The sequence below is a fragment of the Malaclemys terrapin genome, chromosome 2 (genome assembly GCF_027887155.1).
Source record: "Malaclemys terrapin pileata isolate rMalTer1 chromosome 2, rMalTer1.hap1, whole genome shotgun sequence".
Taxonomy (NCBI): Eukaryota; Metazoa; Chordata; order Testudines; family Emydidae; genus Malaclemys; species Malaclemys terrapin.
Genome location: NC_071506.1, coordinates 126735141 through 126756327, shown reverse-complemented (window position 1 = coordinate 126756327; position 21187 = coordinate 126735141). Strand labels below are relative to the sequence as shown.

The window sequence follows — 21187 nt, the reverse complement described above, 5'->3', positions numbered from 1 at the left end:
GTCAGCCCAGCTACCTGATTCGATGTCAGAGCGAGCTGGGCTGGGCAGCGCCCCGCACTGCATTGCCCTGCCCTGCTGGGACCTGGGCGCAGCGCGAGCAAAGCCTGCCCTGGTGCACTGAGCAGCAGAGAGCCGGAGTCTGCATCCCCGCGGGGCAGAGAGTGCCAGGCACAGACTCACCAGCCCAGCTGAGGCCCAGTTGCTCCGAGATAACAGCCATCTTCACATCAGCCTTCTCCGTGCCGCTTAGAGAGCCTAGGGGATATGAGCATGTCACAGCTGTCCCTGCTCAGGCCCTGATACCTACTCGCAGCCCGGTGTGGTCGCAGGCAGGGAACCCGGCCAGAACCCAGAGAAAGCACTGCACTCCCCTCTGTGTGGGGTAGGGCAGGGGCAGCTAAGCCACTGGGCCCAGCCCCTCCCTCTTGTGACCAGTGGGCTGTGGAGGGCCAGGAGGAGAAGCCAGGCCAGGGATGGATAGGCAGGGGGGTGGGGAAGCCGCACCCCAGGGCAGATAAGCAGGGCAGGCGGGGGGGTAGATAGGCAGGGCAGGCTGGGGGGTGGATAGGCGGGGCAGGCTGGGGGGTGGATAGGCGGGCAGGCTCGGTGGTGGATAGGCGGGGCAGGCTGGGGGGTGGATAGGCGGGGCAGGCTCGGGGGTGGATAGGCAGGGCAGGCTCGGTGGTGGATAGGAGGGGCAGGCTCGGGGGTGGATAGGCAGGGCAGGCTCGGTAGTGGATAGGCAGGGCAGGCTCGGTGGTGGATAGGCGGGGCAGGCTCGGGGGTGGATAGGCAGGGCAGGCTGGGGGATGGATAGGCCGGGCAGGCTCGGGGGTGGATAGGCAGGGCAGGCTGGGGGATGGATAGGCCGGGCAGGCTCGGGGGTGGATAGGCAGGGCAGGCTGGGGGATGGATAGGCCGGGCAGGCTCGGGGGTGGATAGGCGGGACAGGATGGTGCCCAGCTGGGCGTGGATAGCCAGGGCGGGCTGCATACCCAGAGTGCTCTCACTGAGGATGCTGTATCTCTCTCGCAGAGCCAACGGTGTCAGAGTCCTCCTTCGCTCCTCGCTGCCAGTCCCCTGGAGGAGAAGCCACCATGGGTCACCAGCCCCACAGGGAATGGAGCCATCCAGCCCCTCAGCCTGGAGCTCCCTGGCAGTGACTGGCAGGGCCCAGGGAGCCCAGCCCACCCCAGGGAGGCCATGGCGCGAGGGCAGGGGCAGGAGCTCAGCATGGCTGGGAGAACATTGGAGCCAGCCCCGGCTGTCACTGTCAGGGACACATTAAAGCATGCTGTGGTGCCGCAGCAGATCCTGGCCGGGCGTGTCCCACGCTGGCGTGAAACGCGGTGTGGGGCACGCAGCTCCCCTAGGGCTGAGTGCGGGGGAGGCCCCAGTGCCCAGCACCTCCCTGCATGGCTAGAGGAAGGCGTCAGGAATGCTGCCTAGGCCCCTGGCCCAGTGCTCACTGACCTTGGTGCATGGTGGCATGGTGATGTTCAGGTGGCACAGGACATGCTGCAAGTCTTCGTACTTCATGGCCTTGCGCAGGAAGGAGAGTGAGCCACCTGCCTCCCGGCTGCTGTCCCGCACCTAGATGCCACAATACAGGTGGGCATGGAGCAGAGATGGGCCCGCGGCCCAGCCCGGCCCAGCTGCTCAAACCCTCAGGCGGCTGTTACCTTGACGGGGATGGCCAGCCGGTTCTCCTGGAAGGACTGGAAGTAGAAGCTGCGCTGCTGCGTGGCCTTCTTGACAGGCACCAGGTTCCCCGAGAGCTCAACATGCAGAGGCATCCCCTCCAGCACCTGGGGAGAGCGGGAAGGGGTTAGGCTCAGAGCTCCCTTCTTCCCTGCCCCACAGGGCCCCAGCACTGTGTGGGGGGCTCAGGCAAAGCTGGGTGCAGAGACTCCTCCCCGACGTCCCTTAGCCAAGGAGCAGGCAGGTCCCACCCCTCCAAGCCCCCAGCACTGCAGCTGGGTAAGCAGGCGGGGGCCACACAGACCAGGCCTTGCTGTGGAGTGAGCAGGGGAGAGCTGGGACACCCCGAGGGCTGTCTGCACACCAGGCAGGGGGAGGGGCACTACCTCAATGTCCCTGCTGCGGGCCACTTCATGGAAGTTCTCGTGCTGCTCCAGCGTCTTGTCCACCTTGTCATCAGTCATGCAGTAGCAGCGCAGTCGCCCCTCCCGTGCATTGTTCATCTTGGCAAACACCACGAACTTGGCCATGTAGGGCACGGCCGTCAGCTCCTTGTACAGCATGGTGGCAAAATGGACGGCTTCAGCCGTGCGTGGGCAATCCGCCAGCCAGAACCTGCAGGGCACGAGCCCCAAGCTGGTCATTACAGCCAAGCCGGGGGCCCCTCGAGCCTGACACGCCCAGGCCAGGCCTCCCCCAGCACTGAACACCAGTGGCCCTCGCTGGCTTCCCATAAACACATCCCAAGAATGACGATGTCAGCTATACCGGGCCATCCCGGGGCGCCAGGCCAGCATCGCAGTGCGCAGCACGCCAGGCACGCCGGGCACTGGACGGTCACGAGAGAGCGACAAAGGAAGAGAACGGAAAAATGGGGGAAACCCCATAAAATAAAATGAACTCCAAGACAACCCTCCAGCATGACTGTGCGGGCTCTCCGCTCACTCGCAGCAGCCCGGAGCAGACTTGCCCTGGGGGACTGCTCGGCCCCTGCCTTTGGCCAGGGCGCCCCCTGCTGGACACTGCTGTGTTCATGAAGACAGGGCAGGCCTGCGTTTGCACATAATACAGCATGTGAGGCTTGCAGAGGCCTAGGCACGTGAGAGTCTTTGTTCAGATGCCACCAGGGCTTGATGGCCCAGGGGCTTGAGGTGCCAGAGGTCCTGGATTCACAGCCTGGGGGAACCCTGGGAAATGCTGGCACTTTTCCCTTCGGGCAGCAAGAGCTGGGACTCAGGAGTGCTGGGTATAGGTCCCAGCTCTGGGACTATGGCTGAGTCACTGAATCACCTGGGCCTCAGCCCTGCTCTGTGACCCGACCCCTGGATGGCACGCTCTGGCCAAGCTCCACACGCCCCAGAGTGCCAGCTGGGTCACCAGCCCCAGGCCACACGAGGCACTGCGCACCCGTCGCTCACCTGGCGGACACGTTGGTGGTGAAGTTGGCACACTCGTTGGCATAGACCAGCTTTGTGGTTCCTGTGATATCCTCCCACTGCGCTTGGTCTGTGCCTCCTGTAACAACACAACAGGGCCTGACACCATCCCAGCCCACAGAATCTGACCCTGGCCCCTTTACAGCTTGTGATCTGCCCCTGCCCACCCCCGAGATCCACCCACTGGCCCCCTTGCTGCTTGGAATCTGCCCCTGGCTGCTTCATCCCCTGGGATCTGCCCCTCTGCTCCCTCACCACCCAGGATCTACCCTCTTGTCCCCCGGGATCCTCCACAGGCCCCTTTTCTGCCTGTGGTCTACCCTGGCCCCCTCCGTCCCCTAGGCTCTGCCCCCTGGCTCCCTCATCAACCAGAATATGACCCCCCAGTGCCCTGTGATCTGCCCCCTACTCTACTGCGATCTGCCCCCCAGCACCCTTACTGCCCAGAATGCACCCCCTGTCTGCCTGCCCCCAGCTCCTTTAGCTCCATCCCGCCCCCTCAGCACCTTCCCCACACCACCCCCACCAAGCCACTGCCAGAGCCGCCTGTCTGCACAGAGACCCCGCTACCCTGGAGACACTGGCTTCCACACCCCAGCCCCCACCCAGCAGGGGAAGAGTGAACCTCATTTGCAGCAAAGCAGGGGAGAGCATGGGGAGGGGGAAGGACCCCGCGGAGCAGGGAGCCGTGCAGGGGGGAAGGACCCCAGGGAACCGTGCAGTGGGGAAGGGGGAAGGACCCCAGGGAGCCGTGCAGAGGGGAAGGGGAGGAGAAGGAGCCTGGGGGTGGGTGGGGGGAGCAGTGCCAGGGGAAAGAGCCCCAGCATGGTGGCTGCAGCAGGGCGGGGCAGGTGCTCTCACCGATAACGCTGCAGAGCAGGCGCAGGCTGGTGGTGTCGCCCTCCCCGCTGTCCCGGGGATTGTCCTTCCAGGAGGGTGGGAGCGGGATGCGGAGCCCGATGGGCCGGTGGAACTTCCTGCGGCGCGGCTCCACGGTGACGATGGGACTGAAGGTCGCCTGGTTCCCCAGCAGCTTCGTCACCAGCTCATCCGGCACGGGCTGCGCCTGCGGGACAGAACAGGCAGGGCCATGAGGGCTAGTTCCTCCCACCCCAGCTCGGAACCGGTCACCGGCTGGCACCCCTTGCCCTGGGAGACGATGGAGTAACTGCTGCCCAGCACGGCCGGTCCGGAACCAGCCTGCTGCCTTGGAAGAGCCCGTCTCTAATTCGTCTGCCCATCCACCACAGGGGCAGGGAGACCCGGTACCTGCACAGCCGGCCCAGGCCCCGTCTCTCTGTCCATCCCCAGGGGCAGGGAGACCCGGTACCTGCACAGCCTGCCCAGGCCCCATCCCTCTGTCCCTCTGTCTGTCCCCAGGGGCAGGGACACCTGATACCTGCAGAGCCAGTTTGACTCTCTTGGTGACGGCTGTCTCCGGGAAGGTGGCCTGCACCATGGGAACCAGCATACTCTTCAGACACCCCCCATCGGGGCCAATCAGGTCGCAGTCCTGGCAGACACGGGACATAACCACGAAGTAGAGGGGGAAATCGGTGCTGATGATGCGGCAGATCCTCTTCTTCTCCAACTCCTCCAGGCTCTCCAGCTCTGCAATGGCAGTCCCACCGTGAGAAAGCAAGGCCCAGCCATGCACTGGCCCCACCTCCACTTCGCCCAGCCCCATGTCACCCAGCTCCGTGCCAGCCTTGCCAACACTCTGCACCAGCCCCACTCCTGCCCCCACTCTGCCCAACCAAGCCTCAGCCCTGCCTGCATGTGCCAGCCCTGCCCAAGCACACTCTGCCTACTGCCCTGGCTGTCCCCTGCAGCCAGGCAGGGACACCCTGCCCCATGGGGAGCCTGGCTCTGGCCTAGAACACTCACCTTCGTCCATGCCGTTGAGCACCTGGTCCAGGTAGCTCTCGCTGTAGCGGCTGCGGTGCTCCTTCCAGACGGAGCCGTTCTCGCTGCGCAGGACCACCAGCTCCCGATCCCGCCGCCCGTACGACGCAAAGTGTGGGATCTCCACAATCACAGGGCTGCAGGAGAGCACGGCGCTGAGAGGGGCCTGGGGCTGAGGTGTGCTGCTGCCACAGCACCGAGCGCCGCTCAGCAGGGCCTAGTCAGGAGGGAATCAAGCTGCCCAGACGGGGGAGGGCAGGGGAGCCTAGTGGGGAAAGCCCAGAAGAGGGAGCCAGGACATCTGTGATTTGGGACTCACCCTATGGACTTGGGCAAGTCTCTTCGCAGTGATCCTCGGCCTCCCCCCGCCCCAAAGGTGCAAATGCCCCATAGGGGTCACGGGACTGGCTGCTTGCAAAGGACTCCACAGATCCCACTGGCCCATTATAATGGGGCCTGCCTGTCTGCAGCACTTGATGTCAGTGCACTGGGCTCCCAGGCCAAGCCCCTGCCTACGGGTGTGACACTGGCAGGCCATGTGCCAGCTCATGCCAAAGGCCCACGTCTCTGCTGCACACTGACAAATACGTGGCTGGCACCCGTCCGGCTCACCTGTGTGTTAGTATTGTTAAAATGGGTATTAGGATTCTCAGCATGTGTTTAGACTTTAACAACGCTGGTGAGTGGCTGCCTGCATAGATCTCATAGCATCTGTATCCCAGACTGTACGGTAATATTTGAGCATTTGTTCTGTAAGCGTCTCTGCCATCGCCAAGCACCACACAGGAGAGAGACATTAACTAGTGTAATGTGCTGCTCTCCAACAAGAGCTGTTATATCCTGGCCAACAAGAAAGCTTCATTGACACCAGACTGACTAAAGTGGGACACTAAAGAGGACAAAAGAGTTTGTAGCTCTGTTCTTCCCCCCATGAACATGAGTCACACAAGTGGATTCCTCCCAGCAGCTGAGTTCTCAGCTCAGAGCACAGGGGGGAAGGGAATGAAAACCTCTGACAAGAAGGAACTGGATCTCTCTGCTGCTTGAATTCTGGAGACAAGGTTTCTAGGGATCCCCAGCTGCTCAGCCTGGGTAGCCCTAAAGGACGTACAGAGCTTGCTTATTATAGAAGCTTCTAATACTTTCTGAAACTTCAGACTGGAACTCTGTGTGTATCTATGTGTATCTGCTTTAACCTTGTAAATAACATTCTTGTTTCCTTTCCCTGGTAATAAATCTGTACATCATTTGCTACAGGACTGGCTACAAGCACTGGGGTGAGCGCCAAGGTGCAACTGATCTGGGGTAAGAGGCTGGACTTTGGGACTGGGAGTGACCGGCACTGCTGTGATTGGTGCTGTAAGGGACCATCTGCCACAAAGGCAGGCCCCCTTGGGTGACAAGAGCGCTAGGGACCGGTCTGTGACTCATGTTAAGGCTCTTACAGTGCCCAAGGAGTTAACCTTGATAACTGGCTGGTTCTAAGGGCAGAACTCACCACCAATGGAGGCTTGCACCCAGGTGCCCTGAGGTCAGAGCTCACGTGCTAATGTCACTGCAGGGCAGCTCAACACAGGGCACAGACCAGGATGTAAAATCCCTGGGCTTGACCCTCAGCTGGTGCAAACGGCCACAGCACCACTGGTTCTGGCAGTGCCACTGGCCACAGGGTGGTTCGGCACCCTTGGCCTGGGCAGTGCCTGTGGCTCCAGTGGGGCTGTGCCAGTCGACCCCAGCGGAGGGCCAGACCCCTCTGCCAGTGCTTGCAGCACAGTGAAGCAGAGGCCTGGCTGTCATCTCCCCTGCTCCCTCCAGGGGGCTGAGATCGGGGCTCTGGCTGGGAACTGACACCTCCCCAACCCTCACCTCAGGAACTGGGCTCCAGCGGGCCCCAGCGCGATGATCCTACTGGCCAGACCCTCCTCCTCAGCCAGGGGCGGTGGAGTTGTCAGTTTTTGCGGCTTGACCAGGCGGCAGGTGATGCGGGTGGGTGCGGCGCAGGTCCGGGGGGGGATGATCACTCGCAGCCCGTTGTGTCGGCTGCCCCTCATGGAGCCGCCACGGGCGTCCACCATGAAGCTCACCAGGAACCTGCAAGGACAGACAAACCCAGGTGTCCCACCGAGACTCACCAACTGCCTGGCATGCGGGTGCGCATGGGAGCCAGTCACTCACCCTGTGTGCACGGGGCTGGCCACCGGGCTGATGTTGTCCGAGGTCTCTGTCGCGGGGCTGCTGGGGATTAGGGAGTCTTCATCAAACTCCTTGGATGGCTGAGCAAATAGGAAACAGCTTGTTAGACACAGCTTGCTTGCCCTTCCCATTTTGCTATGCTGGGGCTCCTGGTGAAACCCTGGCTCCCGTACAGCGGGCTATCACCACTCCCACACCAGCTGAGACCTTGCTCAGGACAGGGCCAGACCTACTGAAGGCCGAGGGGAGCAAATGTCGCTTCTCATTATGGCCCATTACAAAACCTCAGCCAAGGGGCTGCTACTGGGACCTGGCGAGGCTCAGAGCCAGCTTGGGAAGGGCCTGAAAATTGGAAACCTGAGGAACCAAGAGGCAGTGGCCTTGGACTCCTGCAGGCCCTGGGGCCGGGAACCTCAGCACCCTCATCTCTGCCAGCAGCTCTGCCTCTCGCCACCAGCCAGAGAGGGCCTGGCCTGAGCTCCATCCTCCTCTGAGGCCCCTGGAATCCAGCATGCACCCAGAGATACAGTCGCAGCACCCTTGTCTGCCAGGGGCCCCTCAAAGCTGCCCCAGCCGACCTCCCGGCCTGGGCCTAGCCTGCCTACAGGGCATTGCTGGGGATGCAGCTCGGGATGGCACCCACTCTGCATGGGTGGGAATAGGGACACGAGAGAGAGGGGGCCTGCCAGCCCAGGCTGGCTGGGGAAAGCCCCTGCCCAGAGCACAGCTCTGAGCCAGACCCCACAAGAGCTGGTTGGCCAGCACCACGTGAGGGTGGACATGCGGTGGCTGCAAGCCCCCTCTCTCTAGGGCAGGTGAAGGAGGCAGCTCCTCTGCAGCTCCTGCTCCCCACGTCCCCAGCTGTTCTCTCACTAGACAAGGCGTTTGGAATGGACTAGGCCTGACCTCGGCTGTGCTGGGAATTACTCTGCAGTGCAGCCAGCCACACTCCCTGGCCCTGGGTGGGCAGAACCCACCTGCTCAGACTCCTCCCGTCTGACCACCATGGTCTCAGGTGTGACGCAGGGGATCCGCGGGATGGCTGGAGACTCCACCCTGGGCAGGTGACAAGGGATACGGTCACAAGCAGCCTCGTGTGATACGATTTCCCTGTGTGCCCCAGGCCCCAGAGCAGTCACCGGGCCTGGGGTGTCCCTGAGAGAGGGCTCTGCACAGCTCCCAGGCCCACGAGCACCGACTCTTGCAAAGGACCAGGCCATCAGTGACCTGCACTCCCCAGCGTTGGCCTCACCCCACCGTGTCTCTGGGGAGCGGGCCCTGTGCTGAGCCTGGTTGGGCAGGGGGCGTCTCCATGCTCCCAGCACCCCCCACGTGAGCCTCTGGCTTGGGGGGAAGGGATGTCTCCATTACCTGGGGACAGCAGCAGGGAGGTAAAGCTCAGGCTGGAAAGGGCCTTGTAAGCTGAATCCCCCCACTTGCCCCACCATGCCACCTCTGCCCCACAGTCCCACCACGCCACCTCTGCCCCACAGCGCCACACCATGTCACGGCCACCCCACAGCACCTGCCTGCCCTGCCATGCCAGCTCTGCCCTAGAGCACCACCCCAGCAACATGCCACCTCTGCCCCACAGTGCTTGTCCCACAGCCCCATGCTTGCCCCACCACGCCACCTCTGCCCCCACAGCACCACACCTGCCTCACCATGTCACGGCCACCCCATAGCACCTGCCAGCCCTGCCATGCCTGCTCTGCCCTAGAGCACCCTCCCAGCAACACACCACCTCTGCCCCACAGTGCCTGCCCCACTGTGCCATCACTGCCCCCACACCGCTGTGCAGTGCTTCTTACACTTGATCCAGCTTGGGGACAAACTCCATCTCCTTCTCCTCATCCTGCTCCCTGGAATCCTGCTTCTCAGGCCTGGGGTCAGCCAGCTCCTCCCCTGGAACCAAGACACAGCTCAGCCCACGGGGGCAGAACGCAGAGGGCCAGATGTCAGGGCCTCTCCCAGCCCCTGGCCTGGGCTGGCGCAGAGCTAAGCTGGTTGTGCCCAGCTCCACATGGGCTGGCGTCTCCACCCCCAAGCCAGGGCTTGTTCCTTGGCTCCTGGTGTCAGCCAGCAACATGCCCCATGTCGCTGCGCCGCTTTTGGCCAGCCTGGCTCCAGGGGACACTGTCTGCCAGCTAGGCTGCCTTGTCGTTGGGCGCGAGGCCCATGCTGCAGGTTAGCATGACATGAGCTGTGGTTGATGTCAGAGCTGCCCAGGGAGCCGCCGGCCCCTTTCCCAGCAGATCCTTACCCTTCCTGCTGATGGATGCTCTCCTGCCTGGCCTGCCTCCAGGCACCCTGCCAAGGGCGTGGTGCATGGGACGGGAGAGACCCATGCTCCCCGCTCACCAGCCCAATTTACACTTGGGGTAGGGGGCTCTCTCTGACGGGATTCCCCCGGGAACAAAACCCAGTGTGCTGGTGTTGGAGAGGTCAGAACCCCTGGGGCAGGAGGGGCCTGGACACGGCAGCCCAGGGACATCTCGGCACCCAGGTGCCCAGATGAAATCAGGAGCCCTGCAGTGGGCAGTCCCTGCTGGCCAAACCTGGGCACCCATCTCCCACACAACCCAGGCTCAGGTGCTTCTCCCTTCCTCCAGCAAGCGCCCCTTGCCTGGGACTTTGCCTGCCCCGGCTGGCCTGGGAGCCCCTGGGAGTGGAGGGTGGGCAGGAGGCAACAATGCCCATTCATGCAATCAGCACAAGGACGGCAGCATGGGCACAGACACAGATGGGCAGGGCGCAATGGTGTTAGGGCCCAGTCTGGCTCCAGGGCCGATGGGAAGCCCCACGGAGTGGGATGGGTCAGTGAGCGCGTGTGGGTGAAATGGGGCAGTGAAGTGGGGCCACAGTGACACACACAGTCCATACCCATGACAGTGACCTGAGCAGAGCCTGCAAAGCAAGAAGAGTCAGAGTTGAGGAGCTGGCGGGAGAGGCATGTGACCACATGTGACTCTCACTGCTCTGCGGATACCAGGCAGGGCCCCTGCCACGCTCGTGGGGCAGCTCACCAGGGCTCGCCGCAGCAGGGAACGTGCTACACATGGGACCCCTGACGGGGGGCAGCGGTGTGTGCTGCCAGCGCCCACCCTCCCTGGGCAGCCTCAGCCATGGGCAGCTCTGCACCCATGGCGAGAGCGCCTAGGCAGGGGCTACAGGGCTCTGGAGTGTCTCTCCTTGGTGTGCAAATCTCTGATGTGACAGGTCCCCGAGTGACCCCACCCGGCATGGCTCCCCCCTTGATCCCAGGGAGACCCCACCCGGCACAGCTCCCCTCTTCACCCCCCCAGGGAGACCCTGCCCATCAGAGCTCCCCCCTGTACCCCTTAGGGAGACCCCTCCCATCAGAGCTCCCCCTACTTCCACTGCCAAGACTCTGCCTGGCACATCTCCTATCTGTCCTCCAGAGACACTGTGCCTGGCAGAGCCCCCAGCCCGGGGGGCTCCCTGGCCTGCTGGAGCTTTGCTTTCCTGCCCTCACCTTCGTCCTCGGACACATCCAGGATCTCATCCACTGTCTCAGGGAAGCTCATGCGGTGCTTGTCACTGACCAACTGTGAGAAGAAGAGAGAGTCAGATCTGGGCTGGACCCAGAGCCTCAGCCGGGCACACCCAGCCCACCCAGTGCGGCTCGCTGGGCCAGCCTGGAGCGAATGGAGCTGGGCCTTTAGCTCGCCCTAGAGGCTCAGAAGTTCTGGGTTCAAACCTCTCCACCGATGGCCCAAACCAAGGCAGAAGCTGACACCACAACTGGGCAGCAGGAGCCTCGCCAGCCCGGGCTGCTGTGGGCAGCACTGGCTGAGCCAACCCCCCATGGGATCCTCTCCCCAAGGCCAGGCCCAGGGATCATCCCAGAGCGTGTGCAGGGAGCGCCCAGCGCTGCGAGGGAGGGGCAGGGACTCACCGGGATGCTGGTTTCTTCTGTAACTAATTTTAGCACGTCCGTGACAGAGATGTAGCCGAGGCGCTTAGCGATGGCCAGGGGCGTGGTGCCATTCTGCACATGGAGAGAGGGGGCAGGATTAGCCGGGTCTGGGGGCAGGATCCCAGAAGGTGGGAGTGCGAGGGGCAGTGGAGGGGGCAAGCGAGAGGATGTGTGTAAGAGCACGTGGGAGCAAGGGGAGGCGTGAGCCGCAGGGCTGGGTGAGTGTGAGTGGCACATCTCAGAGAGCAGCCTCGGGGCTGGTGTCACCCGCGGTGCTGGGAACCGGGAGTACTTACCGTGCTGACCTCGTTGGGGGAGGCCCTGTGCTTCAACAGCAGCGTGACAATATCTGTGTGACCCTGCTGCGCGGCCTGATGCAGAGGGGTGTACCCTAGCTGCAAAGGGAGGCAGAGAGCTGTGACAAAGCGACAGGTTGCAATGTTTTTATGATCCCTAAGTGTGCCTCAGATTCCCCTATAAGCTACCCTGTTACCCGGCGGGGGGACTGTTTGCTCTTAGGGCAAGACAAGAGACACAGGCGGGAATGTAACCTCCTGGCCTGAAGCTTGAATGGGTCATTCGAAAGGACCGGCTGAGGCTAACCCCAGATCAATGGAGCATCTCAAAAGACAACGGCAAATGCAACCCCCAGGGCACGACACCCAGCAGCCAACAACCCAGAGGGAGAGGGATTTCTCCACCTCTCCAGGTGCCCAGGATCAGAGAGGCTCGGGGGCTGGGCCCCTTCTCCCAGACACGCTGGATGGTCCCAGGCTGCTCTACCCTCTCCCATGCTGCCCCTCCCAGCCAGAAACATGTGGGGTGCTCAAAGCAGCTGGGCTGTGGGGAGGTGCCCGGCAGAGCCCGCTGCTGGCATTGGGATTCCAGGAAGGCTCAGTCAGCCATACTCTGTGCTGGGCCCAGCCACCACCTGACCCCTAAAAGCAGCAACCACCAGGCCAAGGCATGAGATGGAGCCAAACGCAGGTGCCCTGCCTCCTCCCGCAGCCTGTGGGGGCATCCCCCAGAGCAGAGAGGTGGCGGGCATGGCTGCCCACTGCAGGCAGGCATGGCAGGTGGGCGGAGAGAAGGTTAGGGGGCTCTCTGTACCTTGGTCTTTGCATTGACATCTGCCTGGTGCTGCAGCAAAAATTTCACCAGCTTGATGTTCCCGTAATGGCTGGCCACGTGCAGCGGGGTGTAGCCCATCTGAAAGGCAGACCAGGGACCCGGTCTCACACAGCCATCGCATGCCAACCCGCCCCCCCCCACCCTGACTCAGGGTGCACCATCCACATGGGGCTGGGGGTTCCACAGGGCAGCAGGCACATCAGATTGGAGCCACTCCTGGCACCAACCTTCTGCCCTGGCAGCGCCATGCCAAGAGCTCAGAGCCATTGCAGAGTGCCCAAGCACCCCGCCCCCTAGCTGTGCCAGGAGCCCCCTCCTATCAGCGCAGCCTTTGGGGCAGGAGGGGAGCAGTGGGGCAGGGGCCCTGAGTGGTAAGCCGAGGAGACAGCGTCAGAAGGAGAAATGCCTTCTGCTGCTGGCTTTCAGGAACAGGGAGCTAGAGAGCAGGGCTGAGGGGGCGGGGGGCTAAGGCCCTGATGTCTGCATTGAGAGCCTGTGCCTGCCTCTTTACCCGGGTTGCTGCATCCACCGTGACGCCATGTCTGATCAGAACATCCGCGACTGGCACATGCCCCTCTTGGGCTACCAGGTGCAGAGGAGTCAGGCCACTCTGAAATGAAAGCCAGGTCACATACTATGCCTCCACAGGGGTCAGAACCGTGGCACCCCCCCTCCACGAAGGGCAGGGTCATGACACCCCCCCTCAATGGGGGAGCTGCCGCGTGACACGATGCAGAGTCGGTTATCAACACGTCAGACACACGACCGTGGGCACTGCCGTCCAGCGCAGCCAACACTGGCGGCAAGTGTTCGGCGAGCCCAGCTCCAGCGTAACCCCGAGAAGCTGGTGCAATGGCTCTGGGTAACGTCAGTTTGAATTTGGCATTCAAATACGTGGTTCAAACACAGCGCACCCAGCGACATCTTTAAAGATCTCCTGGGGCAGGAGGGAGGCAGGTCCCCCTGGGCACAACCACTGCCCCTGCCTCAGGGGGGTCCCCAGCGTACCCAGGTGGCAGGACTTGCCCAGAGCCAGCAGGGCAGTGCAGGGATCAGGACGTGGGGGCCCTGCACTCCAGCCTCTAGCCCTTGCTGCCTCCTTGGCTCCTTCCCACCCTGGAGGGCTCCCAGTGTGCCAGAAAAGGCTGGCGAAGCAGGTTGTTCCCAGCCTGCCAGGCAAGAGCCCATGTCCCTGGCTCCGCAGGGGGCAGCATCTCTGCTCACCTTGTTGCCCAGGTTCCCATTGGCCTGTTTGGAGATGAGCAGCGCCGCCATGTCTGCGTGTCCCTCCTGGGCAGCGAGGTGCAGAGGCGTCACGCCCTGCATGGACTCAGCATTAGCAGAGGCCCCGTACTGCAGCAGGCTGCTGGCCACCTCCAGCTGGTTCTGCTTGGCCGCAATGTGCAGGGGGGTGTAGCCGTTCTGCAGGGAGAGAGGAGCAAACAGCCCTGCTAGGTCCCAGCCAGTCCACTCCCGGGCTGGGCTCGTGGCAGGACTGCTTCCCACAGCACATATCCAGGGCCCCGAGGCTTCCCTCTCTCTGCCGGAGCCAGGGTCTCTCAGCCAGGCAGCCAAAGTTCAAAGCAGGGCATGGATCTGAGAGACCACCTGTTCCAACACTGACCGGGGACAGCCAGAAACTCCCCAGGAACTGGCAGTTATTGCTCCTGCTTGCTTCCGGCTCAGCCTTTGGCCAGTGTCCCAGGGACAGGGTGCAGACTGGACCTCCCCCGCTCGCTGTCCTGTGCTTTGCCAGGTGTGAGCGCGGAGCGGGAGCCCGTCCAGTGCAGCACCCCTCTTGCCAGGGTGTCAGCGGGGCCGTCAGGCCGGGAGGGTATTGGCGTGCAGGCCAGGCAGTGGGAGAGCCAGGCACAGGAGGCTGCGTGCACATTCGGAGAATACTGCTTCTGAAATGACCCTGTCTCCGAGGTGGCTGGACAGGTGTATGGGACCCCGTCCAGGCCTGGCCAGTGGTTCAGAGCAGGGGCGAACCTGGCCCACTGGCTGCCAGCATGGAGGTTTCTAACTCTGGCGGTTCCCCTGGAATGTGCACAGGCCACGTGCAATTTCCCAAACTGCCAGACAGCAGCACGTCTAACAGCGCTCGCCATGGAGGCCACGTCCCTCGCTGACGGCCTGCACGGGGCTCTTGTCTGCAGGTGATCCTCCCACGCAGCCGGCTCCCAGCCTCCAGCCCGGGAGCCCAGAGCCAGTCAAGGGCTCCGGCCATTGGGGGGAGTGGCAGAGCAGTGAGCTGGGCAGGCTGCAGGGAAAGGAGGGGCAGAGAGCTGGGCAGGCTGTGGATGAAAGGGGAAGCGGGGAGGGTGCCCCGGAGCTGGCAGAGGGACAGGGCATGTTCAAGGTTAATTGGCTCAGCACCCTTTGCTCCCAAGTGGGCCTGCTGGTCCCTGGTGTGGCTCCGTGCCCAGTCATGGTGGAAGGACCAGGGGCAGCCGGAGGAGGCCAGTCCTGCACACAACAGGGCTGGACCACGTGGGTTCTTCTCCCAATCACACACAGCCCAAGGCCGCTGGTCCCAGCTCCGCCAGTGTCTTACCCAGGCTGAGCAGTGCGGAGAGCTCCCCTTGGGCAGCAGCAGCCTCACGATCTCCAGGTTATTGTGGTGGACAGCCACGTGCAGCGGGGTCAGGCCGTTCTGGGGGGAAGCACAGACAGGTCAGTCGCAGCCCAGGCCCTCGGCTCCCTGGCTCCCGTGGCTGGGCGGCACTCACCTTCCCTGCCGCATTGGGGTGGGCATCATGCTCCAGCAGCACCCTGGCCACGTCCACCTTCCCGTATTTGGCTGCAACGTGGAGAGGGGTAAATCCTTTCTGAGGAGAAAGACAGAGCGTCAGGGCCACGCGCAGTGGGGTTGGGACCCGAGATGCAGGGTGTAGACTAGCCGGGGTGCAAGGGAGCCCTCCTCTCTCTCCTCTCGGGAAGGCACTGAGGAGACACGTGGCCCAGGCTTCCCCAGCAGCAGCCTGACCCAGCCCCACCTCAGCACCACCCGGGGACCCCTGCCTGGGCTGTGAGCACAGGCCGCACCATCCTACCTTAGTCATGCAGGCCTGGGAGGCCTCCTTGTCCAGCAGTGCCAGGGCGGTGTCCACATGCCCCTCCCGGGCAGTGATGTGAAGGGGGGTGTGCCCGGCTGTGGTGGCCAGGTTGGGGTTGGCATTGTTGTCCAGCAGAAGCTTCACCATGCTCGTGTGGCCAATGCGTGCGGCGCAGTGCAACGGGGTCTGGTCGTCCTGGGAGAGGAGCAGACAGCGGTTAGGGAGGGACCCACTGCCCTCTCCCAGCCCAGCCAGGGGCATGGAGGGGAGCCCATCCTCCCATGCTCGGCAGGGGCTGGCCCAAGTCAGACCAGACAGGCCACAGGTCTGATCTCCTCTTCCCAACTGAGCTCTGTGCCTTGGCAATAGGTGGGGTGATGCTTGGGGCAGCTCTTGCTCACCCGGCGGGCGTCTCCATCAGGCCAGGAACAGCTGCCTTGGGGACAGATGCGCCCTGTCAGAGTCCGGAGCCCTCCCCCCGAGTGACAGCCCTCAGGGCTCAGACCTGCCACTGGGGCATTGCATGGCACTCTGGAGAGAGACCAGCACCCATTGCCCCCAGCACCCAGCCTGGCCTCAGGGAAAGGGGGAGACCCATAGAGCTGGGGACACCAACCTACCCAGGGAGCCTGGCCTCAGTGCGCCCTGCCCCACAGGCACCTGCCTATATTTGCAGCTCCCCATGGCGAATGGCAGCTCCTGGTTCAGGAAGGTCCCGAACCGCAAGGGGAACCCACAGACCGTTTCCCGCCATTGCACAGCCCCCAGCCCAGCTCAGCCCCAGGCAGGTGGAAGGAGAGAGGGAACCCAGCTGGCCGGAGCCCCCTCCCCGCCAGACATACCTTGGCTTTGGCATTTACTTTGGCTTTGTTCTGCAGCAGGTACTTGGCCACGTCCGTGTGCCCGGCTCTGGCCGCCATGTGCAGGGGTGTCTCCACCTTCTGCATCCAGGGACAAGGGAGAGGAGAGTGAATCGGGGGCTCTGTGCTCCCCGGGGAGCTGCCCCAGTGCAGCCTGTCAGTCACTGCATGCAGGCTTCACCCCGCGGAGAGCCTCAGGCCGAACACATGCGAGGGAGGGTCCAGGGAGACCCCTTGGGAGCCTCTGCAGCTTGAAAACCCAAATGGGGATGGCAGGACCCCACACAACACACCCTCTTGCCCTGATGGGACTCACCACATTGGAGACGTTGGGGGACGCGCCGCGCTGGAGCAAGCTCTTGACGATGGACAGGTGCCCCATGAAAGCGGCCACGTGCAGAGGGGTCAGGCCAGACTGTGAGAGAGACAGGCAGAAAGTCAGCACAGCTGGCGTGGTGCCCGCGTATGGGGAATGAGAGAGACAGGCAGGGAGTCAGCACAGCCGGCGCGGTGCCCACACACGGGGGACGAGAGTCCTCCTCCACCCCCCACTTCCAGGGGCTGACACCGGCACCGACAGACCAGGGTCCTGCTGCCAGGTGGGCTCTGCTTCCCAAGCACTGAAATCAGTACCAGCTGAGACAGGCTAGCCCTAGGGAAGGGCTCGGGGGAGGAGGCCGCCCCCCTCCCCCCCCCCGCCCGCTTATCTCCCATGTGTATCTGCTGGGCCTGGAGGGGGGATCTGGGGCTTGGGAAGAGCCCAGGCAGAGGGTGTCTGAGCTCCTGCTCACAGCTCTGCTCCAGGCTGCCAGCAGCCCCTGCAAGGAGCGTGGGGAAGCCCTGCTGACACAAACAGCAGCCATGGCCTTGCTGATTCCAGGGTCATCACCTTGGCTCAGTGACGGGGAGTTTCCCACGTGCCCCAACATCAGGCCTCAGGCCCCGAAGCCCTGGGGTGTCTCATGCTGGTGTCCAAATCACAGGCCGCGGGTGAGGGAGAACTGTGTCCCGGCTCCCAGATCCGGGAGGTGCCGCCGCCCAGCCCAGCTCCCCAGGCCCCCTGGCCAGGCTGGCAGAGGGGGGCTCCCTGCTCCCTCCCACCATGAGCAGTGAGCCTGAGGCACTGCTCCAAGATGCTGCTCGGCCATGGCCTTTCTGCTCACCACATCAGAGACGGCAGCGCCACCAGAGCAAGGCACCTGGCAGGACTGGGGCCACCACCCCATGGACCGCAGCCTCCCCCGGGCTGGCCCATCCTGCTGCATGCAGGCTTGCCAGCAGCAGCACCCTGAACACAGGAAGGGCAGCCCAGGCAAGTGCGTCTCCGCAGCTGGGGCAGGGCGGCGTACCTCCGTGACAGCATCGATGGAGGCACCGGTCTTCAGCAGCAGCTCCATCACCCGGATGTGGTTCTTCTTGCAGGCGATGTGCAGGGGCGTAAAGCCGTTCTACGGACAGACAGGGAAGCGGCCGGTGTGACGAAGTGGGAATGTTCTTAATGTTTTCTCTGAATACTGTGTGGGTGCCTCAGTTTCCCCTATGCAGTTCTTAGGTATCTAGGTGGGGGGATCAGGGTGTGTGATTGTTGCAGAGCCCAAGAAGGCCCCTGTGATACTGTCTGCACAGAGAATGGCTGGCACTCTGTCTCCTGGCAACTAATGGCCTGGGCCCCTCCCCTGCAAGATGCCAACTGAAGGTGTTGGAGAACAAAGAGATCAGGTGCCTCCTGGCCCGGGAAAGGGACAAAGTCCAGAGGAGGAGGGGCTGGAGGGTGAGTCAGTTTGGGGCTGGCTGGGGATATGGAGTGAGTGCAGACGTGGGTGTCTGGCTCACTGCCCCCCAAAATGGACCTGGAAGAGGGGTCCTATTCTCTGTACCTACAAGCTCTGTTTTAGACCATGTTCCTGTCATCTAATAAACCTTACTGGCTGGCTGAGAGTCACCTCTGACTGCGAAGTGGGAGTGCAGGACCCTCTGGCTTCCCCAGGACCCCGCCTGGGCAACTCACTGTGGGAAGCGCATGGAGGGGCAAAGGATGCTGAATGCTCCAAGGTCAGACCCAGGAAGGTGGAAGCCGTGTGAGCTGCTTGCCCTGAAGACAGTTTGCTCACAGAGAGGAGACTTCACCAGAGTCCTGCCTGGCTTCGTAGGGAGCAGTTCCAGAGCATCGCCCGGGGACTCCGTGACAGCCAGTCAGACCCTCGGGGCACAGTCCTCCCACTGGGTCCCCTTCCTAGCCCACGCTGCTCACCAGTGCTCGGGCATTTGGCTTGGCCCCCTTGTCCAGCAGCATCTTGGCCACGCGGTGGTGCCCGCAGTGCGCAGCCACGTGCAGCGGCGTGAGGTGGTCCAGCGTGATGTCGTCGATCTCAGCGTTGTACTGCAGCAGCAGCCGCACGCAGTCCAGGTGGTCTCCCTGAGCCGCCATGTGAATGGGCGACAGGCCGTTCTGAGGGCAGGGAACAGCCTGGGCATTAGGGCAGAGCCAGGCAGGACACAGGGGCTTCCCCTGGGCCAATGGGGCACAAATCTGGCCCCTGCCAGAGACCCAGGGCAGGGAGGGGAGCTGGGGGCCCCGCACAGGGGCAGAGGATGCGTGGGGCTAGGCTGGGACCAGGGAACAAGCTGCAGCACTGCTGCCTGGCTGGCTGCGGTATGGGGACTGCATCTTTCTCAGAAGCTTGAGCCCACTGCAGGGGACGTTCTTGGCCTGGCCCCAGGAGGCAGCAGGCGGGGCGCCGAGTGAGGGCGCTGCTCGATGTGGGCTGGGGACGCCCACGCTGCCTTGTGCATCAAATCAGAGCTGCTCTTCCCCACCCGCGGAGCGCCAGGAGCCCACTCCAGGCTGCCGGGGCAGGCCCATGCACGCACTACGGCTCAGGGAGCCTCTAACGCGTGGGGCCTTCCCAGGTCTCTGCCCATTAGTGCCCAGCTACCATGGGCCGCTCAGGGCCCTCGCTTCCCCAGCACCCAGGGAGCAGGCCCAGGCTCCGAGGCAGAGCCAAGGCAAGGCAACACCCAGAGCCCCAGAGGCCAGGGCCAGGCACCTTGGTTTTTGCTTGGATGGGAGCCCCGTGGTCCAGCAGAATCTCCATGATTCGCACGTGTCCATTCCTGGCTGCACAGTGCAGGGGAGTCAGCTCGTCCTAGAGAACAGAGAGGGAGGTCAGGACCTCGGGGCGAGTGGGGGATGACGAGAGACTCTGTGGACCTCAGGGATGTGAAATCAAGCGCACAAGGTACGGGACGCTTGTCCCAGCCTGATGCTCCCTGTACGCTCCAGGAGCCAGCCACATATCTCCGTCAAGCTGCCCTCTCCCCAGGGCCCAGTGACACGCCCGCTCACCAGCCCGTCTGGACAGTGCACACACGTGGCCAGTGGCTCCCGACGCACAAGGGCTCTGGTCTGCGGGGTGGGGTGTGTGTCTCAGGCTCCCGACGCACAAGGGCTCTGGTCTCAGGTTGGGGGTGGGGAACACAAGTTGGGGACACGGTGAGTCTCACCTTGGTCCTTGTCTCTATCTGGGCCCCTCGGTCCAGCAGCAGCCGCACCATGATGACGTTGCCCCGGCGGGAGGCCACATGCAGCGGAGTAATCCCATTCTAGGGGCAGAGAAACAGCAGCCGTCAGAGCCCACTGCTCCACGGAGCTGGAGGGAGGACAGTCAGTGCCCATTCCCCTCGGAGCTGGGGGAGGCAGGTCGGCATGCACTGCCCCATGGAGCTGATGGGGGGACAATCACCGTCCACTGCCCCACGGAGCTTGGGGGGGGCAGGCAGTGTGACGAACTGGGAATGTTCTTGATGTGTTCTTTGAATACTGAGTGGGGAGTATTGACCTGGGAAGGTGTGACGTTATTGATATAATCTGGGACCATATAGATCATTGTTGCAACCAAGGTCCTGTAGTGGCACCCAAATCTTGTATAAAGGGGGTCAAATGGGGTGTCTAAGACAAGGCTATGGTTTACTGGTTATGATTATGCTGTCTATATGTGTGTATCAATTTTGTAGTTGAAGTTATGCATATTGGCTCTATACTGTCTGTATTTCAAAAAAAGAACAGGAGTACTTGTGGCACCTTAGAGACTAACAAATTTATTAGAGCATAAGCTTTCGTGGACTACAGCCCACTTCTTCGGATCCGAAGAAGTGGGCTGTAGTCCACGAAAGCTTATGCTCAAATAAATTAGTTAGTCTCTAAGGTGCCACAAGTACTCCTGTTCTTTTTGCGGATACAGACTAACACGGCTGCTACTCTGAAACCTGTATTTCAAACTTATGCTATGCTGCTGGGTGACATCCCAGACAAACTGGTGTTAGCTCTGCCTAGCCTGCTTGATGGCCCATTAAGGACCATCAGCTATACAATGGACCCATTGAGAAAAGGCAGATACGCCTTGTAACCCAGCAAAGTATGCAGGGACTGGCCCATGTGACTCCAGACTCCATTTTGCTGTAATTTTCCACAGTAAGAACAAAGAGGTGTTCTTACACCTGGAAAAGACTATATAAGGTTGATGCTTCATCTCCATCTTGTCTTCAATCCTGCTTCTTACCTCTGGAGGAACTTTGCTACAAGCTGAAGCTTTGAACAAAGGACTGAGGACCCATCCCAGCTGGGGATGTATTCCAGAGACTTGATTTGAACCTGCAGTTTATTCTATCGCTGCTGCAAGCCTGAACCAAGAACTTTGCCATTACTGTATGTAATTGATTCCATTTAACCAATTCTAACTCTCATCTCTATCTTTTTCCTTTTATGAATAAACCTTTAGATTTTAGATTCTAAAGGATTGGCAATAGCGTGATTTGTGGGTAAGATCTGATTTGTATATTGACCTGGGTCTGGGGCTTGGTCCTTTGGGATCAGGAGAACCTTTTTCTTTTACTTGGGTATTGGTTTTCATAACCATTTGTCCCCATAACGAGTGGCACTGGTGGTAATACTGGGAAACTGGA

General features: G+C 62.2%; 1 protein-coding gene across 5 annotated transcripts in view; it reads right to left on the bottom strand.

The window, feature by feature from the left end:
* Positions 1-21187, bottom strand: part of ANK1 (ankyrin 1) — a 136590-nt gene that overhangs the window by 6104 nt on the left and 109299 nt on the right. For 4 of the 5 annotated variants that reach the window (XM_054021063.1, XM_054021067.1, XM_054021065.1 and 1 more), the window contains exons 8-36: positions 19730-19828; positions 19273-19371; positions 18477-18674; positions 17575-17673; positions 16542-16640; positions 16208-16306; positions 15363-15560; positions 15039-15137; positions 14864-14962; positions 13531-13728; positions 12818-12916; positions 12286-12384; positions 11472-11570; positions 11155-11247; positions 10732-10804; positions 10119-10142; positions 9047-9140; positions 8213-8291; positions 7218-7315; positions 6909-7133; positions 5025-5179; positions 4537-4748; positions 3999-4203; positions 3120-3216; positions 2088-2316; positions 1683-1808; positions 1474-1593; positions 996-1080; positions 181-255 (exon numbers count right to left, since the gene is read on the bottom strand). In XM_054021063.1, coding sequence (XP_053877038.1) covers positions 181-255; positions 996-1080; positions 1474-1593; positions 1683-1808; positions 2088-2316; positions 3120-3216; positions 3999-4203; positions 4537-4748; positions 5025-5179; positions 6909-7133; positions 7218-7315; positions 8213-8291; positions 9047-9140; positions 10119-10142; positions 10732-10804; positions 11155-11247; positions 11472-11570; positions 12286-12384; positions 12818-12916; positions 13531-13728; positions 14864-14962; positions 15039-15137; positions 15363-15560; positions 16208-16306; positions 16542-16640; positions 17575-17673; positions 18477-18674; positions 19273-19371; positions 19730-19828 — 3574 coding nt within the window. The remainder of the gene's footprint in view (positions 1-180; positions 256-995; positions 1081-1473; positions 1594-1682; positions 1809-2087; positions 2317-3119; positions 3217-3998; positions 4204-4536; positions 4749-5024; positions 5180-6908; positions 7134-7217; positions 7316-8212; positions 8292-9046; positions 9141-10118; positions 10143-10731; positions 10805-11154; positions 11248-11471; positions 11571-12285; positions 12385-12817; positions 12917-13530; positions 13729-14863; positions 14963-15038; positions 15138-15362; positions 15561-16207; positions 16307-16541; positions 16641-17574; positions 17674-18476; positions 18675-19272; positions 19372-19729; positions 19829-21187) is intronic. The other variant, XM_054021064.1, reaches the window with a different exon arrangement.